Raw genomic sequence first — 21,125 nt, forward strand, 5'->3', positions numbered from 1 at the left:
ATTTTGTTCCTTAGATTTGTCTAAGAGCAAGAAACCTGAAAAAGATAGTTTTTGAAAAATAAACTTTGCATTTGCTGGAGAATAAAGTACTGATTTGTTATATGTGTTTTAATTGTCTGTATTTACCTAACATGATTTTGAAAATATCAAATGTATGAAAATCCAGTTATAGAGTTAATTTTGGATTTGCTCAGATACACGGAATCTGGTAGTGTTTGCATTAAGCAAGCGTTTGTTTTTCTCATCCTACATATTTTCTACATGACTTTAAAGTAGATGTCAGAAAATATTTCACAAAGATGGTCCTATTTTAAGTAAACATAGCTTTAAATAGGGTTACCAGGATAATTAAAAAAGCCAGTAGGAGCTCTCCAGTCTCGAAAAAAAGAATATAGTACTATAGAGGAATAGTGGAGAAAAGGGGATGGATCCACTCAGTATTTAAGTGCCAGACACTGTTGTTCCAAGTTTATTTTTCACTTTTCTCATAGAAATTAGTGCAGATGTCTTAACAAGCAACGTGATTTCAGCATCATTCTTTTATACTTCATATGCTTTGGGATGTGGGAAAGTACCAAACTTGAAAATGTTTACAAATTACTCGTTTCAAAAGTTGCCTTTAAGTACTTTCAGATAAGATTAACAAAACATGTCTATATTGTAGGAGTCTCTGGTTATGTAAACTAACGTCAGTACAGGTAAGGTTAATGCAAAATTCTGAAAAATTAAGACAACTTTAAAGGCATCAGTATATCTTCTTAGTTAAAGATGGAAATTATCACCTTAATTTGTTAGGGTTTGTTCGCAGAATTTTGGAAAAACTTGATCTCACAGAGCTTTAAATATTTTTGTTTTTGATTATTCACTATTTTATATTTCAAAAGCAATTTCTATTAGAAAAATCTTTGAAACTATAAACATCATCTTTGCTCTGTGAGACTGAGCATGTAATGCTTAATTTGCTAGTTATATCTCTTTCTAATACATCAATTGCTCCTTTGTAAATTGGAGAGCTTTTGAGAGAGTAGATTAGGAATGCATCCCAGCTTCTGTTACAAGGTCTTTTGAAACAGTTTGAGGAAAGATAGTCTGCCCTGAATGTGAATGTTTTTACCTTCCCTTGTGCTTAAGAATGTGGTTCTTAATACCTGTGTTTCCCTAATACCTTATGAGATTGAGTCTAAACTCTGAAACCTGGATCATGGTCTGCTCAGTAGCCTTCTCTCTCTCTGGTTAAGCCAATTACTCTTCCTTCTGCTGAGTGCACTCTTCTCTCTTGCTGTCATGATTCTGCTCATGAGCTTTTCTTCCCTCTTAACCAATTAGGATTCTCCATGTTTTTATAAGACCTAGATCAAAACTCATCCCCAAGGGGCCTCAGCAGAATTCTTGAAACTGCCCAGAAAATAGAAATAAGACTGCTATATATAGATACCTTTTTTTGTGAGCAAATAATTGCTTTATTCTTCAGAGAAATTATACCTATCAACATTTTGCAACTAATGAATATTGTGTAATTTCCATTCTTTATGGGTAGTAAGAACTAGACATCAGAGTTAATCACTGGTTTGATGAATGATAACACCCACAGTATTATTGTTGAGGATATTGTGCTGTGCCATTAGCCCACAATGGTAAAGAGGTTTAGCTATCCACAGTTTCAGTCAAATGGAGCAAAACAATACTACTGTTCAGTCATGTGAAAAAATCGCCATCAATCTTTTTTATTTCCTGAATTCAGTAATACCAAAAAATTCGGCTTTTTTTCCCTCCAAACTGTCTTTCTTGTTAGCAAACATTGAAAAAGCTGTTTCAGAATCCAGTTAACACTTTTTCCAAGATTATCTCTCTTCTTTTGAAGTCCTAATATCAAATATAAACCATAGATTCATTTAGATGTTATCCTGTGAATACTTTATATTTTATTTTAAATGGACATGTTGAAATCTTTGTATAAAAGGCAGGGGGGAGATTTAGCCTCACATCTCACATACTTTAATAGGTTATCTTATTTTTTTCATTAAGGTCACCATAATTTGAAGAATGCTATAATAATTTTTATTACTTTAATTGAGACCATAATTGAGTAATACAAATTACAAAAGTCCTAATTCCATAGATGTGTCAGAAAGAGTGTTGAATCTTAGGATCATGCTGGGAACACCAAACTGCAGGTCTATTTTGGATATCACTTTTCAGAGCTTAGGGTTATCATAGTTATCAATGACTATCCCCAAAGCCACGTAGACACATTTTTTAGTCAAAAATATTTCCGAAGTTAAAGATGCTTTGGTAAATGGCACAAACATTAAAAAACAAAAAGCATTCTGAACATTGGCTGAATGTTTTAGTAACTTCAGACATAATGAAATATCTGTGTGACTGTTTAAAGCTGTGGTGGAAAATGGGTATGGCAAGGCGTATCTTGAGTAGTTTGAAGAAATGGCATCCCCCCCACCCCCATTTTTGGAATTGTCGACATAAACTGCTATCACTAAGACAAACTATTTATAAAATGTATATGTTTAGGGTTATTCTCCATTTCTAAATTTGGATTTCTAGTTTACTAAACTAACCCTTCTTTTGATACCCGGTGTGTGGGGAACCTTCACTTATGTGCCGTATATTATCCAAAAATGGATATACTCTTATACTGCTTTTTGTATTTGATACAAAGACAATATAGTATTTGATAAAGACAAAATTGCTTTAAAAAGGTACTGACAGTTGACCTTGTATTTTTTTTTTAATTTCATATACATGGACTCATCACTTTTACAGCTAGCAAGATTGTTGTGAGATTTATTCATGTTGTGTCTATAGTTCAGTCATTTTTATTGCTGACTAGTATTCCGTGGTAGGAATGTACTGCAGTTATTTTATCTATTCACCTATTGATAGACATCTGAGTTGTTTCTAAATCATATGACTTTGCATACACATATGCTTTTATTTCTCTTGGATACCCTAAGAACTTAATAATCTAGAAATGTTCTCAATATTCCTAGACTACTGACTACCTCTACTGCCTCTCCTTATTTTTTTAAATGATATGAACCAAAGCATTCGTTTTATATGGGGCCAAAATACTTTAACTACCAGTTATGTATTAAACTGTCTGTCTTTTTTTACCCTAAGGGCAATAATACTACTATTTAAATGAAAGGAGGGAAATATAAAAAGGGATGATGGCTTATGGCTAGATCCTGAATCCATAAAAGTCTACCACATAAAGCAGGCAAACTTGTGTTTTCCTTTATAAACCGTCCTGGAAAGTTCCCGCCAGACCCAGCAGGGACTGGGTTTTACTTATAGTGCAGATAGTTCTGACTCAGTGCGTCCCAGATTAGCTAAGATTTACAAGCTCAATGGGAAAGGCCACCACATTTTTGTATTATTACAGAAGAAAATGTGCTAAAAATACTTTCTTCGTTTAGAAAAAGTCAAATACTATTGCAAAAGAACTATTTGACCTCTGAAATACAGAAGCATGATTAAATTTTGGCCGAATTTCCTATCAACTTGCTTACTCTTCCATTTTTGAAAGTCTGTCAAACTATTTTTTTTCTGGCTACCTTTGGGAAAAGAGAAGCTTAACAAACTTATATTTTTAGCTCAGTATTCTAATTTTAGGCGTTTTTTCATGACAAAAAGAACTCCTTAGAGATAGACATAACTTTCAACATGAAATGTTTCAACTGAAATCGGTTTTTGTAGATAATCCAGTTATGTCCCAAGGCTTATTTTTAAAACAGCTCTGCCAGATTTAGCCAATGAAAAATTACGTTCATATTCATCTAAAATGTTCTGATACAATTACTTTATTGTGGTCGAATAGGCTTATTCTACATATACACACAGATAGATGATAGATAGATAGATAGATAGATAGATAGATAGATAGATAGATAGATAGAAGCTTACTTTTAAATTCAGTGTAATGGAGAATTTATATGAAATACATTTTTGATTAAAAAATTTGGATTATGTAACTTCATTTTATACTTGTTCATATGAAAATAACTATTTTTCTCGAAAGACACTAGCAAAAGGTCTATACAGCTCTGAAACAAATTTTTGATACTGTACTTCTAAAATTCTTAATTTTATATAAGTGTGTACACGTTCACATTTACAGTTCTTGGCTAAAAATACAAAGACTTATAAAGCTTGCTCATAGTGAAAACCCATCGTTCAGCTGTTCTCACTGGAAGTAGGACTGCTTAGGGTGGAACTGTGTCAGTTAGCTCTGACTCCATGTTCACTCTCCTTCAAAATCTGACTAGATGAAGCATGGAAAATTCCTCAAATTTTCATTTCACTTCTAAGATCTGCCATAAAACTATATATGGGTGTGTACATGCATTCATGTGTATTTGTTTATGTGGGACATAGAAGTTACTGTTTTTATGTTCAATTGAATTCCAAAGTTATAAGCTAAGAAGGGGAGAAAAGGTTGGTTTGTTTTCCTACCTAAATAGAGAAGTTTCCCGCCCCCATCTTTGACAATTTCTTTAAAATAGCATCAGAAATGTTCGTCTTCTTTATTTAACCCCATGAAATAAGTTATATTCACAGCAGGTGAAAATATTAACATAGGAATTAATGACTTGAGGAGGAGCTACCAAATCAACTTTAATTACAAAGAGCAATTTTGTCTTCAGCAAATACTGGGCTATGTAAGAATGTATCCATTTTGGATGATAATATGTATAAATTATTATAGGTCAATTATACTTCATTGAAGCTGTTCAAAAATGACTTGGCATCCAATCAACACTGTTCTTTTTGCTATAACTGCAAGTTTCAAAAATGAGTTCACTATTTATACCTTGAATGTGGTTTCTATAATCTGTGTGTTATTTGTATCATTTGTCCTATGGTTCATTCATTCTAAAATGTATTGCTATTTACATTCTCGTATTCATTAGCAACATAAATTCTTGACAATATTGGAGGTTCTTGTTTTATCCTCCACAACAGTCCATTCATTCATTCATTCATTCATTCAGTGTGGCCTTAAGAAAAGAAATAAAGAAATAATAACAGTATCTTATGATAAGTGCTAAGATCATGCTACATCCATATGATCATGGTTTTAAAGACGTAACATATATCTCTGATCCATTCCAAAAATGGAGACGGGGTGGGGGTCATCATGGAGAGTTACCTAGAGAAGGTCTTAAATAATAAAGTGTTTTAGTCCAGAAGAGCATATGGAAAGACATGGTACCAAGAGACAACATGCCATACTACAGATAGTGCAGGGAGTGCACTATGATTATGTTAAAGTCCCTTGCTACTTTGTAAGCTGAGAATGGGAAAGGTCACAAAGACAGAGTGTAGACAGGAAACAAATACAATGAATCCCCAGAAGCTACTGGGAGAGTGTGTTGGCATTTAACAGGAGGAGGGGGGAAAACCCTTTTTCTGAGCCTGAAAGAAAAGTTACAAAGATGAGCATGAGTGAAGATAGCTCTGGGGGGAGCAGGAAAGGATGGCATGAGGAGCCAGAAAAATGGGCCTCGTGGCCTCAGTGTTCTTATTGAAGTAGGAAAGAGACGGAAATGGTCTTGACTGAATAGGGGCTTAAGAGACAGCCAGATTTGGAATAGTGACCATGGGAACATGAGAAATAAAACTACCAGGGAGTGGGGAGGGTCAGTGGATGGTAATAAGGGGCCCAACCAAGGCCAAAGACCATTAATTTATAAAAACAGTCTGGATATTTGTATGATTTTTCTCAAGCATTTCTTAGTAGTCTCAGTATAGATATGAAGCAAGCACATTTTTAGTATTGATCCAGGGTTGGAATTTGCTGTTTTGAGATAAAATCATATATATGTAAGGAACGTATAAGGTTATCATGTGTATTTCAACTGATCGGCCCTGAGTTCAAGGAGGAAATAAAAATAAACCAACAGGCCAGATGAAACCAGATGGCCAACAGGTACATGAAAAGATGCTCAACATCACTAATCATCAGGAAAATGCAAATCAAAACCACAGTGAGATATCACCTCACACCTGTTAGAATGGCTATTCTAAAAAAGACAAGAAATAACAAGTGTTGGTGAGGATGTGGAGCAAAAGAAACCCTTGTGCACTGTTGTGAATATAAATTGGTGCAGCCACTGTGGACAATAGTATAGAGGTTTCTCAAAAACAAACAAAAAAAACCCACAGACTACCATATGATCCAGCAATTCTACTTCTGGGTATTTGAAGGAAATGAAAACACTAACTCAAAAATATATATGCACCCCCGTGTTAATGGTAGCATTATTTACAATAGTCATGATATGAAAACAACCTAAGTGCCCATCCATGGATAAATGGGTAAAGAAAATGTGGTGTATGCTATGCAGCCATAGAAGAGAATGGACTCTTGCCATTTGTGACAACATGGATGGACCTTGAGGACATTATGCTAAGTGAAATAAGTCAGAGAAAGCCAAATACTGTTTGATCTCACTTATAAGTGGAATCTAAAACCAAAAAAAACAAGCTTATCGATAGAGAACAGATGGTTGCCTGAACAGGTGGTTGCTAGAGGGGAGGGGGCTAGGGCTAAATGTGTAAAGGGGGTTCCAAAGGTAGAAAATTCCAAATCCAAATAAGTCATGGGATGTAACGTACAGCATGGGACTGTAGTTAATAATACTGTATTACATATTTCAAAGTTGCTAAGAATAAATCTTAAAAATCTTCATCACAAAAAATATATTTGTAACCATATATGGGGATTGCTACTAACTAACTAGACTTATTGTGCTGATTATTTCACAGTGTATGCAAATATTGAATCAGTTGTACAACTGAAACTAATGTAATGTTGTATGTCAATTATACCTCAATAAAAAAAAAAGAGGGGGGTAAGGGAGCTAATAGACTGGAATAGTAAGGGAGAGAAGGAACTAGAGTCCTGAGGTTGGAGGGCTGGTAGACTGGGAGTGATATCATGCAGGAACTGGGTAAAAAATAAAACTGTGGTCCCAGAAAGTCAAATGAGTGCATGTAAAGTTTGTGGGGGAGAAGTTTCTAAGCCAGGTCCAGGGTGTGACTGAAGGAATGGAGTTAACGATTGAGTTATGGTGAAGTGGTCAGTATCATTGCAATTTAGAGATCAAAGGATTTCAACAAGGGATTTCAACGATAGATTATTATATAGGTATTGTGCATAGATGTTGACAATTCCAGGCTGATAGATGCAGTTGCAATGAAGTAAAAAACATTGATTGTTGTCCCAAGCATGACTAAAGATTTTAGAGGAAGGTTTGGTTTTAAATAACAAGGTCTTGGCTGTGCCAGTGAATGGTTGAGGTAGGTGGAGATGAAGATCATTGAAATCCAGCAAGTCAGGGAGCTGTCAGGTTGAGTGAACCATCCATGTAATAATGTATAAATAACAAGATACAGCATCATGTCTTGTAACAATGAAATAATAATGAGCATAAGTGGCATTTTAAGATATGTGCAACAACTACAATATAATATGAAAATGTCTTCTATTGATGAAAAATCAAAGGTATAGTAAATACTACTGCTTGTTTCCCATATTTGTAATTAAAGAAGGTGCTAAATTTCAGAAAATAAAGGTGTAATTTTTTTGCCCTCCATCCAAGTTCACAGGTCCTCTTCATTCTGTCACAATCCTCTGGTTAAGGAACCCTGTTTCAAGGGATGCTCTATCCAGAAGACATAAACCTGAATAAAAAGAAGTAGTTTTTGCATGAGGAAGAATTCATAGCCTAGAAGTGATGGTGCAGAGCTCAGAGAATATCTGCACTGCCTCTGCACCTGGTGATGGCTGTGGGCGGGAAGGAGGGACCTGGAGATGGTGGGTGTGTGCCTCAGGGAGCAGGCTTGGCTCAGGAAGCCTGCGGGGAGAGCAGTGGCCTTTGTGATAAACTGTATCTCAAGTCAAACCAAAAACGGCAAGGCAGGGGAAACTAATGGTGTAGCAGAAATGGTGTTTGTAAGAGCTTGGGAGGCACAGGGGAAATTCTTAGGGGAAGGGAACAGTGAACAGATGAAAAGGTGAAAGAAAGGACAGAGTAGTAAATAGGTGTTACGGGGTTAACTAGAGCGAGATAAACATGAGGTCCCCGGCAAAGGCAAATACAAGACTGAGGCCTGGGATGTTTGCAGACCAGTTGAGACAGGCCTTCTGGAACCATCAGGGAAGTAATGGCCCACAGCTTTTGCTCAATTTTCCAGGTAGAATCCTGCTGAGAAATTGTTGAATGCCTCTGAAGATAGCTCAAGATAGAAAAACCTAAAGTCAAAATGAGACACTGGATAGCAAAGTATAAAACAGTACAGTAGGCGGGGCACGGGTGGGGAGTTGGTGCCTTACAGTAAATCATCAAATGTTCTTCATTACTGGTGTGGAACACACAAAACCCATATGAGGGATGGTGAGTAAAAATAAACTCTAAGAAGTCTCTTTTAAAGGACCAGACTTGCTATTCTACCCTAAAGGAGGGATTTGGGAGTGTCTACCAAAGTAAGGAAAGTAACAAAATGAAATTCAGTAATAAAGTATATATGTTTTGAGGTTAATAAGACTAGATAAACTTTCAATTTATATAATTTAATTTTCTATCACTTGAAATGGATAGAAGAACTTGATCTTTCCAACGGGGAAACTTATTAACTTTAAAATAGATGTGAATCCACTTTATATGCACATACATGGTTACCCTACTGCGCATTTTATTTCTTTAATCCTAACAATAAGTTTGTTAATCAGTAGACTGATTCTATTTGTGTTTGTTTTTTTTTTTAGGAATTAGCTCTCCGGAGCCAACTACCGACACTGGAGCAGGACGGTGGGACTCAAAATCCAGTATCTTCTCCTGGGATGTCTCAGGAATTGAGAACAATGACGACCAATAGCTCAGATCCCTTTCTGAACAGGTCGGTGAGAGTTGCTACTGGCCAATATCTGAAAAAGATCCTAGCTTTGAGATTATTCTCCTCAGTACTTGTAATAAGCTGTTTGAACATCTGTGTGGGCCAAAAACCATAGCTGTAAAGGAATCTCTCCATAAATGGCAAGGACAATAAAACGTGAGGATTAAGCACCGCTCCTGTGAGAGGAAGTGAGCTGTTCAGACTTGTAGGGGGATACTTAATTCAAAGTCACATGTTTGCTTCAGCCTCTACTGTTGACTACCAGTTACTTAAAATTACAGAATCGTGAAGAAACATATGAATGCCTTTCTATGAAAGTAAATGAACTGCAGAGGATGATTAGAAGGAATTTTCCACCTGTGTTCAACCTGAGAGGTTTCACTACAGCGGCGCTGTGAGGCCTCGTGTTCTTAAGGGCTGTCGTTCCAGGAGAGAAAATGTAAGGTTGTGCCTCTTTCCAGAAATGCATTAATTTTACAGGCAGTATTTAAAAATAACATAGCTGAAGGAGGATACATTTTAGTGAGTTACCATTTTCAGGAAGATTATACAGTGTTTTTATATACAGTGCTATGTTGAAAACAGCAAGCTGAAACAGGTCATATTCTTTGCCTAAGAAAGCTTTCTAATATTAAGATTCGACTACTCTTTATTCTTCTAGGTTGTAAAATATTTATAGAGTTTCAGTTTTTTAAAAGCAGGAACAAATACTTTCTGGTCTTTATGCTTTTGATGTTTTTTAACAAATTTTAAGCGACGCAGTTTTAAAAGTATTTAAAGGTACTTTGGTTTAGGAAAGCTATTATCTACATGGGTATTCAGTTCTCACCAATTGAATTGAAAACTTCATGATCGTAAGAAAAACAAAATGTACTCTTCTGACACATACAGTTTAAAGTTCTGCCAAAAATTGAGTGTTTTTATACAAGATTATAGTTCTGAACTTAAACGAGATTAATTACGAAAGGTCACAGCCACAAAACTTTTTTTTTTTTTTTTACAAGGAAAATTTTAGATCAGTGTAATTCCAGTACCCATCTATTAAAGGCCTATAGTGATCTAGGGATAAAAGCAGACTATTTAGAAAAAATGGATAGATTCTTCCTTAAAACTTTTGTGGAAGCTGGGCTCCAGTTTGAAATTCCGTTTTCTGTTAAGTATGGCAGAGAGCCAGGTCATCAGTGTTACTAGTCTGAGAGCACGGTTCCGTGTCCTCTCTCACACCTTTTCCTTAAGCTCTAAACACTTGTTCCCCTGACTTGCTGTGGAATTGAGTCTCAGTGGTGGTGCCTCATCCAGTCATCTCCTTTTACCCTAAGAGCCTTCGAGGCTAGCTCCCACGCGCCCCTCCACGAAACCTTTCCACTGTATTTGTAAGCTCCCTCCTCTCTGTTCTAAAAGCACTGTGCTCACATAGCGTTTATATGTGATTCATTAATGTACAGTAGTACCTCAGTTTTCAAACGTCTCCGTTGACGAACATTTCCGTTTACGAACATTTCCGTTTACGAACACCGTAAATCTGAAGCAAATGCTTCAGTTTTCAACACATCTCGGAAGTCAAACATGTCGAACATGTCACAAGGCTTCTGCTGAGTGCAAGATCCTGAGCCCTAGCTGTCGGCTGTTTTCAAACGTTTCAGAACTCGAACGGTCTTCCAGAACGGATTACGTTAGAAAACCGAGGGACCACTGTATTTGTTCATCTCCCTCCCTGAAGTTGTGAGCCTCTCAAAAAGCATCAGTTGTAGGTGATGGTGATTGTATGTAACCTTCCTATCCTCAGAGCCTGGTCTCCCGCCTGTCACGTAGTAGCCAGTGCTCAGGGAGTGTTGAGTGAATGAGTGGGGGCTGCAGGCAGTGGGCTTCTGCAGGGAGCGGTTCCTCCTGATCAGGGAAATGGCTCTGTGAACTCAGTTCCTAGGAAGACCAATGTGCCTCCCGTGGCTGGACAAGAACCCTGCACAACTGGGGAAATGCAGCCGTTCTGTAACAGAGTGCTGAGTGTTTGGTGTGTGCCCCGTGCTCAGCAGTGGGAATGGAGTGATGATTAGGACCAGGCCTTGTCCCAGAGCAGGACAGGCAAAATAAAAACAAACCACATCCTGAGCCTTCTCCTATGTGGCTGCATTGTGTACAAATGGTCTCAGAGGCAAATTGGTGTTTTCTTGGGTCTGTGTGAGGCTTTTGAATCTTGCCAAAATCTGACAAGAAGCATTAGAGTAAACCAGTAGTTGCAATATACAGAGTGAGGGGGAGGGAAGATCAAGCAAATGCCTTAAGTAATTGTAGAGAAGAAATTTGGGGGACTGAGCTTTCAACCTTGAGCAACTGTTAAGGCTTGTTTATAAAGCTTACTAGTTTTTTCGTTTTTTTAACTTTTGTGTAATCTAAACAGCTACTTAAATGTCCAAACTACAAGGAAAGTTCAAGTTCACATCATGGTCACAGACCCTTGGACAACAATTGCCTTTATTTCACACTTTGCCATAAGACTTTCTAGAATTAGTAGAACCCCAGATTTTAGAGTCAGGGCCAGCTGGTGTCCACAGCGCTACTACCGTGTTTCCTCGAAAATAAGACCTAGCTGAACCATCAGCTCTAATGCGTCTTTTGGAGCAAAAATTCATATAAGACCCGGTCTTACATTATTTAAGACCGGGTCTTATATCACAGTAAAATAAGACTGTGTCTTATATGAAGTTTTGCTCCAAAAGATGCATTAGAGCTGACTGTTCGGCTAGGTCTTATTTTCAAGGAAACACAGTAGCTTAGGAAAGTGTCCTATTTCTACAAGTAATGTTCTGAAGATGTTCACCATACTTGTGTGTAAATCTGGGAAACTTCATTTAACCTAAAGTAAAAATCTGTCTTGGCTCATGTTTTCCTGTTTTTCTCAAGGTGTGTACCTTGTAGGTTTTTGTTTGTTTTTTTAATTAATCCTTCCTTCAATTGGAACTCTAAAACTCTAAGGACTGTCTTATGCTGAGGTGTTTGGGTTTTTCCTCCCTAAAAAGAAGCAAGAAGATCAAGCTATGGGAGTTCTTACCATATCGTCAGTGAATCATGTTTTTTGGCCCAGTCGGAAAAAGAATTCTGGTTCTTTATTTTGGGTTGATTTTTTTCCTTGGCTTAAACTCTCTGAATAAGAGCTAGGAATTTAGCATGAGTCTAGTGCAGACCTGTCTCACCACCTACCTAGCATTTGTGTTTCGAGCTGTGCCTGTGCTACCATCACTTGGGAATTGAGACCTTGAAACAAGTGATCTGTGTGGATCCCCCGGAATTCAAAATGGTATTACAGAGAGAATACCTGTACAGAGAATTTTCTGTCGGCTAGGAAAACTGAGTATATCTTTTTTGCCCTAGAGCAACCAAGCCCAGAAACATAGGAGAGATCTTGGCCCCTTAGAGTTGCCAACTTCAATTAGGATTACCTTGTCTCTCTCGCTTCACAGCCTAAGGGCTGTGTATGGGGCCTGAAAGAGGGTGCTTGTTTCAGACGTTGCAGGGCAAGGATTTTCACTAATCCTCTTTGAGAATCATGTTAATACTCAGCAGGTGTTTGTTTTTACCTTGAATTTTTTTTCTTCATTTTTTTATTGGTCTTTAATTCTCATTCTTTGTAGTGGCACCTATCACTCTCGAGATGAGAGTACAGACAGTGGACTAAGCATGAGCAGCTACAGTGTCCCTCGAACCCCAGATGACTTCTTGAACAGTGTTGATGAAATGGATACAGGTTAGTACTCTTCCTTCCTCTTAGGAGTCTGACTTTCAGTCAGGTGTAGTCGTTTTATCACCAGGTCTAATAAGCTGTGGCGAGCAAACGTTATTCAGAAGAAAGCCATTAAAATCCTGTAAACTTCAATTCAAATCGAGCCCGCTTTGTTTTTCTATGGCATTTTGTAACTTAAGTCTTTTCTCAGTTTTTTAAATGTCATGGAATCTTAGCTCTACTTGAACAAAACTGATGGCTGACTTGTTTTAGCATTTAAAATACTGAATTAGTTGGCGAGGCGGTTGAGGACCCTATTAGATTTCTCTATTATAATATTACAGATTTGTATTCTTAATTTTGGAGAGAGATTTCTATATGTGATTCAGTGTTTGCTTCCCTCTTTTCTATGAGGGTTTTTTGGTCCAACTTAGGTGTTATGGGGCTCAGGAAGTCACATTGGAAAGGCTAGGTGGTAGGGCTCACCTAGTTGATTGTTAGAATGGTTACAGGGGTCTTGCAGGAGCGAGGAAATAGCGGCCTCACCGGGGTAATTAAGGACCTATTTTTCCCGTGGCTAACCTGGTAACCACAGATTGCCCTGGAATTGGCAACTATCAGGAAGCATGAACTGGCCGGGAAACGACCCAGTTCTCCCGCTAGCTCATTCTTTAGCTGACAACTTCTGAAAGTGTCTGGCAAGTCTTCTGTGCCTATGGTCATGCACCTCATCGCTTTTATGCTTTCTAGAATCACCCCTCGCCCATGTCTCCGCTTGTCTAAATCTTAAATCATCCTTAGGAGTCACTTCAAACCCATCTCTTTTCCTTATTCCTCTATCCCCTATTTCTTCTCCAGACCCCTATAGTACTTAATTGTTTAATATTATATTAGTTTTTCTGAAAGCATGTTCCATTGAAGCTCTAAGGAATGTTAATGTTGGTGTATGCACAAAAGGGTTTGTGGCCAGGTCAATTGGAAAAACCTAGAGCAAACCTAGGAAGGTGTGCTTATTCAGGGACTTCTGGGAGGCTTGTTTTTCTACTATGAATGAATCTCCAAGAGTGGAATAGAGTTTTCAATCAGTCCGTGTATTTTAGTGTTTCCCAAGGTGTACTTAAGGGAAACATGGGATTACACCGTTCATTTTTATATTTTGTTTTATGATTTTATTTTGGTGGTACACATCAGGAAGAGAGTCATGTCGTGTGCTGTTACGTGGTATACTTGCTCCTTCTCCCTTACTGTATTCATGTTTTCAGGGAATTTTTTTTTCATGACCCACCTTTAGTGTTCAACACTAGTCATAAGCAATCGAGTTGTTGGTTCAATATCTGAATGAATGTTGAAGCGGAACTAAACTTGGTAGTGTTATTGTGTTGTTGGTGGGTTGTTTGCTCTAAAAGAAATGGGGCGTTGGTTCAGGAGGTCAGTTAGGAGTGCTCTTCTTTCTCAATGCATGTCTGTATGCTCTCACATGATACAGCTCTGATGTTAGCTTTTCAAAACAGACCTATTCTCTCTCTGTTCCAACTAGGTGATACTATCAACCAAAGCACCCTACCCTCACAGCAGAATCGTTTCCCAGACTACCTTGAAGCCATTCCTGGGACAAATGTGGACCTTGGAACACTGGAGGGAGATGGAATGAACATAGAAGGAGAGGAGTTGATGCCAAGTCTGCAGGAAGCTTTGAGTTCTGACATCCTTAATGACATGGAGTCTGTTTTGGCTGCCACCAAACTAGATAAAGAAAGCTTTCTTACATGGTTATAGAGCCCTCAGGTAGACTGAATTCTAAATCTGTGAAGGATCTAAGGAGATAAGACACACATACCAGAAATTTCCAAATAAGCCAGTTGCAATCTTCTGGCTAATACAGAAAAAGATGAACAAACGTCCAGCAAGATTCTTTCATCCACTATTTTGCTCTTCCTTGTCCATTGCTGCTGTTAATATATTGCTGACCTCTTTCATAGTTGGCCCTAAAGAATCAAAACACAAAAAACAAACAAACAAAAAAAAACCTTTTTGTTTCTTTTGCTATTATAACTACTGTTTGTTTTGGGGGCTGGGGGAAGTGAGCCTGTTTGGATGATGGATGCCATTCCTTTTGCCCAGTTAGATGTTCACCGATCAGTTTAACTAAATAGACTTGGAAGTCAAAGGCTTCATGTCACAGCATTTAGTTTGTTCATGCAATTGTTTCTTCAGCTGCCTTTGGCCAGTGGAAAAACATGACTTACTGGTCTGACAAGCCAAAAATGTTGTATCTGATATTAAGTACTTAATGCTGATTTGAAGAGATAGCTGAAACCAAGGCTGAAGACTATTTTACTTTCAGTGTTTTTTTTCCTCCTAGTGCTATCATTAGTCACATAGTGACCTTGATTTTATTTTAGGAGCTTATAAGGCATGAGACAATTTCCATAGAAATATATTAATTATTGCCACATACTCTAGTATAGGTTTTGGTGGGTTTTATTGTGGGTTTGTTTTGTTTTGGTTGGTTGGGGTATTTTTTTCCAGAATTGAGGCAAATTACCATAGTAGTGAATCTGTTTATAGTTGTAGTTTGGGACCGTTATTGTAGTTCCTTTGGTAAAATCTACATTTCCTGATTTTTTTTTTTTTTTACCATCTTATTTAAATCTTGATTATCTGCTCTCTCTATATATACCCCCACACACACTTATAATGTTTATATGGTAGTGTGATAGCAGAATGTATTTTTTTTTGTAGGTTTCCCTACTTTCCAGTTTATTTTAAAATGGTAGCTTTGAATGTATGCATTTAGAATACATGATTAGTAGTTTATATTTCACAGGTAGATTAAATCTGGTTGGGACAGTCTATAGATGTTTGCAGTAGTTTAGTGTTCTAGAAAAGGTTATTGTTATGGAGTGCTGTATGCCCTCTGGGCACACAATAAATATTATTTGATGAATTTGAAAGAAGCAAACAAGAAATGGCTTTATTTTCCCTTGTTACTCCCTTGGACTGATTTTAAGTCTTGATGGGAAATCACTGAGTAGGTTCATAATGTACGTGACAGAAGTAAGCTTTATGTGGTCGTTTACCTTCCCTTAGCTTTGGAAGTTTTACCTTCACCTTAGTTTTGGAAGTAAATTCTAGGACTTTAGTTGTCATTTGTAATGAACACATTAAAGACTACATTGAAATATTGCCTTCAAGATTGTTCTTACTTGTAAGACTTGCTCCTACTTCTATATGCTGAAATTGACCCTGGACAGTAAAATACTGTAAGGTCATGAGTTAGCTGGTAAAGTGATCAGATTAATAAATGTATATTGGTAGTTGAATTTAGCAAAGAAATAGAGATAATCATGATTATACTTTTATTTTTACAGGAAGAGATATAACTAGAGTATGTGTCTACAGGAGTAATAATGGTTCCAAAGAGTATTTTTTAAAGGAAAAAAATGAGCATGAATCAACTCTTCAGTATAAGCTATGAAGTAATGGTTGTTGGTTGGTTGTGAATTATAGAGGCACCAGCAAGCACCTCTGATTAAGGGTCTTTCAGTGTTTCTAGAGTAAGCCCTTATTTTCAAGGGTTTATAACAGACATAAAGTCTCTTTTTCTGGCTAAAACTGCTATGAAAAGCCTCAACTTGGGAGGATAGTTGTTTTTTTCTGGTTACAAAATCTAAGTATTTTGACCCTTCAATTCAGAGGAGTGCAAAAGTTGGAAGTAAGAAGTTTTATATTAAGTATTTTCAGTGCTCAAAAAAATGCAGTCACTGTGTTGTATATAATGATTCATAGATCGATCACTCGTAATAATTGACTCTAAGGCTTTTATTAAGAAAACAGCACGATCAAATCTTGAGTTAAGTCTGGGGGGAAATGGCCACTGTGCAGATGCATTGACATTTTTTTTAGAGCAATAATGAAATTCTACCTAGAATGCATAATTGCATATATGGATGGTGCAGCATGTTGGGGGTTTTTTATGTGCAGAAGATCAAAGCTACTTGGAAAGAGTGCCTACAATTTGCCAGTAAGCCACAAATTAAGATCGTATCTTATATATCAACAGAGTAGCTTTAGGTAAGGGAGAGGGTGGGAAGGGGGTGGAGGGTTGTGAAGACTTAGTGGGACTTTGATAGAGAACTTTATAACCTTCTTTTTCTTCAGTAAAGATATACCTTGCATCTTGCTGTCATTAAAGGCAGTTGTTCCTAAAATTTCAATCACTTATGTACACCCACAAAATAAGAATATAGAGTTCTTTATTTCCCCTCGACTTTAATTTGCCCAGTTATACCTCAATATTGTAGGAGCACTGTGGTACCTGACAGACTCGGTGCTTTGATCTTATCATACCCTCTGTACTGACCTGAAGGAGACCTAAGAGTTCTTTCTCTTTCTGAGTTTGAATCACAGCCTCAACGTGGTCTTTCTTGTTTTATGTCCGTGTTCCTAATGTAAAAGTGTTGAACTGCTTCTTGATTGTATTGGGTAGCATTGGGGTAAGAGTTTAACTGGGTATTCTTGAATTACTTTTACAATAAACCAATTTTATAATCTTTAAATGTATCAGCTTTTTACATTTGTGTTCTTTTCAGTTAGGGCTTCTAAGATCTACTTATGGTTGATGGAACACATTGATTTAGTTTGAGATTTTTGAAAGCACTATTTGCTGTAATAACTATTTTCTAAATATAGTGCCTTTTTTAAAAAAAGTACAAAGTAAATGACTTTTATAAACAAATAATGTTGCTGTTTTAAGTATTCATATTAAATAGATGCATTCTATATGGAATTTTGGCAGAAACACTGAAAAATAACAGTAATTAATTGTGTAATTCATACCAATCAGTGTTGAAACCCAAACAGTACAAAAGTGGGAGGCAATATCCAGTGATTAACAATTTCATAGCTTTTACACATCTGAGAAATGAGTGCTCAGATGAATTTTATCTTCCGCATGTTTTTATAAGAATTGTGGGTGTGCCTATCTTAACAATTGTTTTCTGTATCTTGAAAAAGTTATTCTCCACGTTTTAAATGTTTTATATTAGAGAATTCTTTAATGCACACTTGTCAAATATATATATAGTACCAATGTTACCTTTTTATTTTTGTTTTAGATGTAAAAGCATGCTCATATGTTAGGTACTTACATAAATTGTTACATTATTTTTTCTTATGTAATACCTTTTTGTTTGTTTATGTGGTTCAAATATATTCTTTCTTTAAACTCTTCTTTGTTGTTTTTAACGATTAATATATTTAAAACTTTTTTGGCTTCTTAATGGACTTCCACTAGAACAAGTACTAGTGATAAAAGGAAATAAAAGGTGATTACAGTGGTAACTGGTAGGTGAAATTTAAGGTGAGTTTGACATTTGGAAGTTTTGAAGTACGGATATAATTCTTCGAACTTTATGTTCTGTACTCCTCATACTGACCGTCCCCATTGATGATAGTGTGTGAGCAGAATTGTCTCCTTCATTCTTGACTGACTTTACCACATGTAACAGCACAGAAAAAAAACAGAAGAACTTGACACAGTCTTTCAAAATAGCCTTTGGTTTTATTTCTCCAAAACATTGTCTCATGGTCTCGAAAATATAACACTTGTATTAGTGAAAATTATTAGTTATTGTTTTATAAATAAAAACATTCACAAATTTAAGTGATAGGTTAGGAACTTTGAATAATTAGTAGACTTGATTGTCTTTGAAAATGATTTATTTCTGTGTTTGTGTATATAATATCTTCAATTACTGACACATTAGTTTTGGTGAGGCAAGTATGAAAACTTTTCATATTTTGTTATGTATCATTTCTTTACAATAGAAGAACACTAATATTGTGGAGCTTGAAATTTATTATTTCCCTTATGTTGTGCAAAATGTAGCAGTTGTCGGCCTTAGCTCAAAACTCTCCCTGTGTCTGTAGGCAGTTGACCTTATGTTGGATGCCTTGAAGTCCAACTACCTTCATTCTGGATCCTGTGAACCAGAATTGTACAACATTTAGGTAACTGATTTAGTCTGAGTCAGCAGAGTCCTCAGAAGAAGATATTAATTTGGATTTCGGAAGGATAGCCTCTAGAGAGAACAAGGGACGGCCATTCTAAATATTTGAGAAGGATAGTAGTCTTACTTAGAACCTGACATTGAGTCATTTACATAATGTTTTTCTTAGAAAGACAGACCCAAAACTAAGGTAAAATAGCTCAGTATATGAATCGCCCAGCTGGAGTAAACAGACAAATGGTTTTCCAGAGAGACAACAATAGTAATAAAGGAAACTTAAGTGGTAACTGCAGGAGTTGTCAGTAGGCCAGTGAGTTATGTTTAATTCCCCCCACTGGTTTCCATTTTGTCAGCCGAGGCTGCAAAAGCAGAGCCGCCTCAGAGACCACATCACATTTTCCTACCTTCTGTAATGGCAGACCATCCCTGGTCCCGGCAACCATAAATTATATCAGGTTTATATTCAATTACATTGAAAATCTGGCTTTATTTGGTAGTTATGGGTAAATTCATGTGTTGCTTTCCCTTGGACTCCAGGGTTTCATATGTCCTAGTGCTGCTGGAATCAGCCACGTCTCTGGCAGCGTATATGCCACGTCATCCCTATGCCACTTTCAACTATTGTCATGTAGTCACTTTATGTTAATAACCATGAAAAACTTGACAAAAATGTCTTTCAATTAAAATTTTATTGCTGAATTAGGAATCAGATGAGAATCCTGTGATATTTAGTACTACAGTTTTTCCAAACCACATAATAGAATATTTTTGCCATATTACCTGGGTACAAAAAGCTCGGGTATAAGTAAAATTGGTAATTTCCTAACCATAAAAACAGCCTTAAACTGGTAGGCATAATGCTACCACAAATAAAAACAGTTGCAGAATCAAGACACTAGCAAAACAAGATGATATTGAAAAGATACTCTGAATTTTTAAAGCTGCCATATTTTAACAGAAAACAAAATTTCTGAACTAGCTGACCTAGTTCAAAGCAGTCTTTTTCCCCCCTTTCTTTCACCTCTCCCCCGTTCAAGCCATTGTTTCTCAGTCTAGTTGTATAGGACACAACTCCCTGGCCCATGCTGGTATTATGAGCCTTGCGGCCCACCCCCACCCCCACTCCCCCGCCCCAGCTGAGGCAGTAAGTTGTTGGTTGGCTGCTCACAGCAGCTCTTGCCCTGGCCATGGGCCGCTCACCACAGCACATGGTAGCCAACCCCAACCTCCAGCTGCTCTTGGCAGCCCAGCTCCAGGGAGAGCTATTGTTCACAATCTTAGCTGTAGAGGACGCAGCTCACTGGCCCATATGGGAATCCAACTGGCGTACTCGGCGTGAGGAGCACGGCGCTCCAAACCACCTGAGCCACCAGGCCAACCCCAAAGCAGTATTTAAAAATATCTGAGCAAAAAGTCTACTTCTGTAAAATTTCTAAACAGCTAACCTGGTTCTTAGAATTTTTTTTTTAATGTAAAACTTAAAAACTAGAGTTACTGTAGCTTTGTGTAATCAATGTTGTTTTGTACTCAAAGTAAGTGAGTGCACAGGGCTTGATTCTTAGTACAAGAAACCTCTCACTAAGGAACAATAAGAAAATAGGATCTAAACCGGGAAGATAACTTTAGTGTACGAGTATTTAAAACTGCTAACTTATTTGTTAGAGTTATGACACACCTTTACCCATATTTCTTCATGTCTTGTCCCAAGTATATTTTAGAAGGAGACAAGTTTCCACGACCTTCACAGAATTTATAAGACAATCCATCAGTTAAACATCACCTGTTTGGGTGTAATTTTCATTGTGGGATGTTATTAGAAACCACATCTCAGTTCCTTTTAAGGCCATTAGTTCAATTGCAAATCAAGTTATTGTGTGATAGTGGATTTACACAAGATTAAAATGATGCCCTGTCGAGCCAATTGAAAGAGAAATCATATTTTCAAAGCTGCGACTTAAGGGAAGAATCTGAGGGGAAAAAAAGCATTGCTGCGTTTCAGTAGTACTCTAAGCCGGCATAGTGATGGATGGACTAAGAAACTTGGCTGAAGATCAGTTTTCTTTAAGTGAACCTTGTAGCAAATGGTATTTAAGTACCTCTTTCTATTGATTAAAAGCTAAGCATATCCTCAGGAAGGGTTCAACAGAGGCATCTCATTGGTTGTAGACCAGCAGGCTCTTAACTGATGGGTCAGAATATAACAACGGTGTAAGACTCCGATCTCTGGGATAACCATGAATGAAGACCTTAGTTTTTATGAGAAATATAAAAAGGCATGTTCATGAGCAGCCAGATCAGGAGTAGCTTGAAGTCACACTGTGCAAAAACACTTGTACAGTATCTTCTGGAAAAGACTGTTTGCTGAATGGTTTTCTCTGGACACCAGGAAGTCTCTTGATCCCTATGAAACAGTCTCAATGGAACTGGCCAGAGGAGAATGTAGACTTACGGTTTAGTTGCCTTTTACCATCCAAACC

General features: G+C 37.1%; 1 protein-coding gene across 8 annotated transcripts in view; it reads left to right on the top strand.

The window, feature by feature from the left end:
* YAP1 (Yes1 associated transcriptional regulator) overlaps window positions 1–17,869 on the top strand; it is a 103,710-nt gene extending 85,841 nt beyond the window's left edge. For 7 of the 8 annotated variants that reach the window (XM_081064200.1, XM_081064204.1, XM_081064198.1 and 4 more), the window contains 3 exons: window positions 8,792–8,922; window positions 12,549–12,661; window positions 14,175–17,863. In XM_081064200.1, the coding sequence (XP_080920326.1) occupies window positions 8,792–8,922; window positions 12,549–12,661; window positions 14,175–14,413 (483 nt within the window). In that variant the 3' untranslated portion in view covers window positions 14,414–17,863. Of the gene's footprint in view, window positions 1–8,791; window positions 8,923–12,548; window positions 12,662–14,174 lie in introns of all 8 variants that reach the window. The other variant, XM_081064199.1, reaches the window with a different exon arrangement.
* Window positions 17,870–21,125: the final 3,256 nt, after the last annotated feature.

Source organism: Rhinolophus hipposideros (genome assembly GCF_964194185.1).
Source record: "Rhinolophus hipposideros genome assembly, chromosome: 10".
Taxonomy (NCBI): Eukaryota; Metazoa; Chordata; class Mammalia; order Chiroptera; family Rhinolophidae; genus Rhinolophus; species Rhinolophus hipposideros.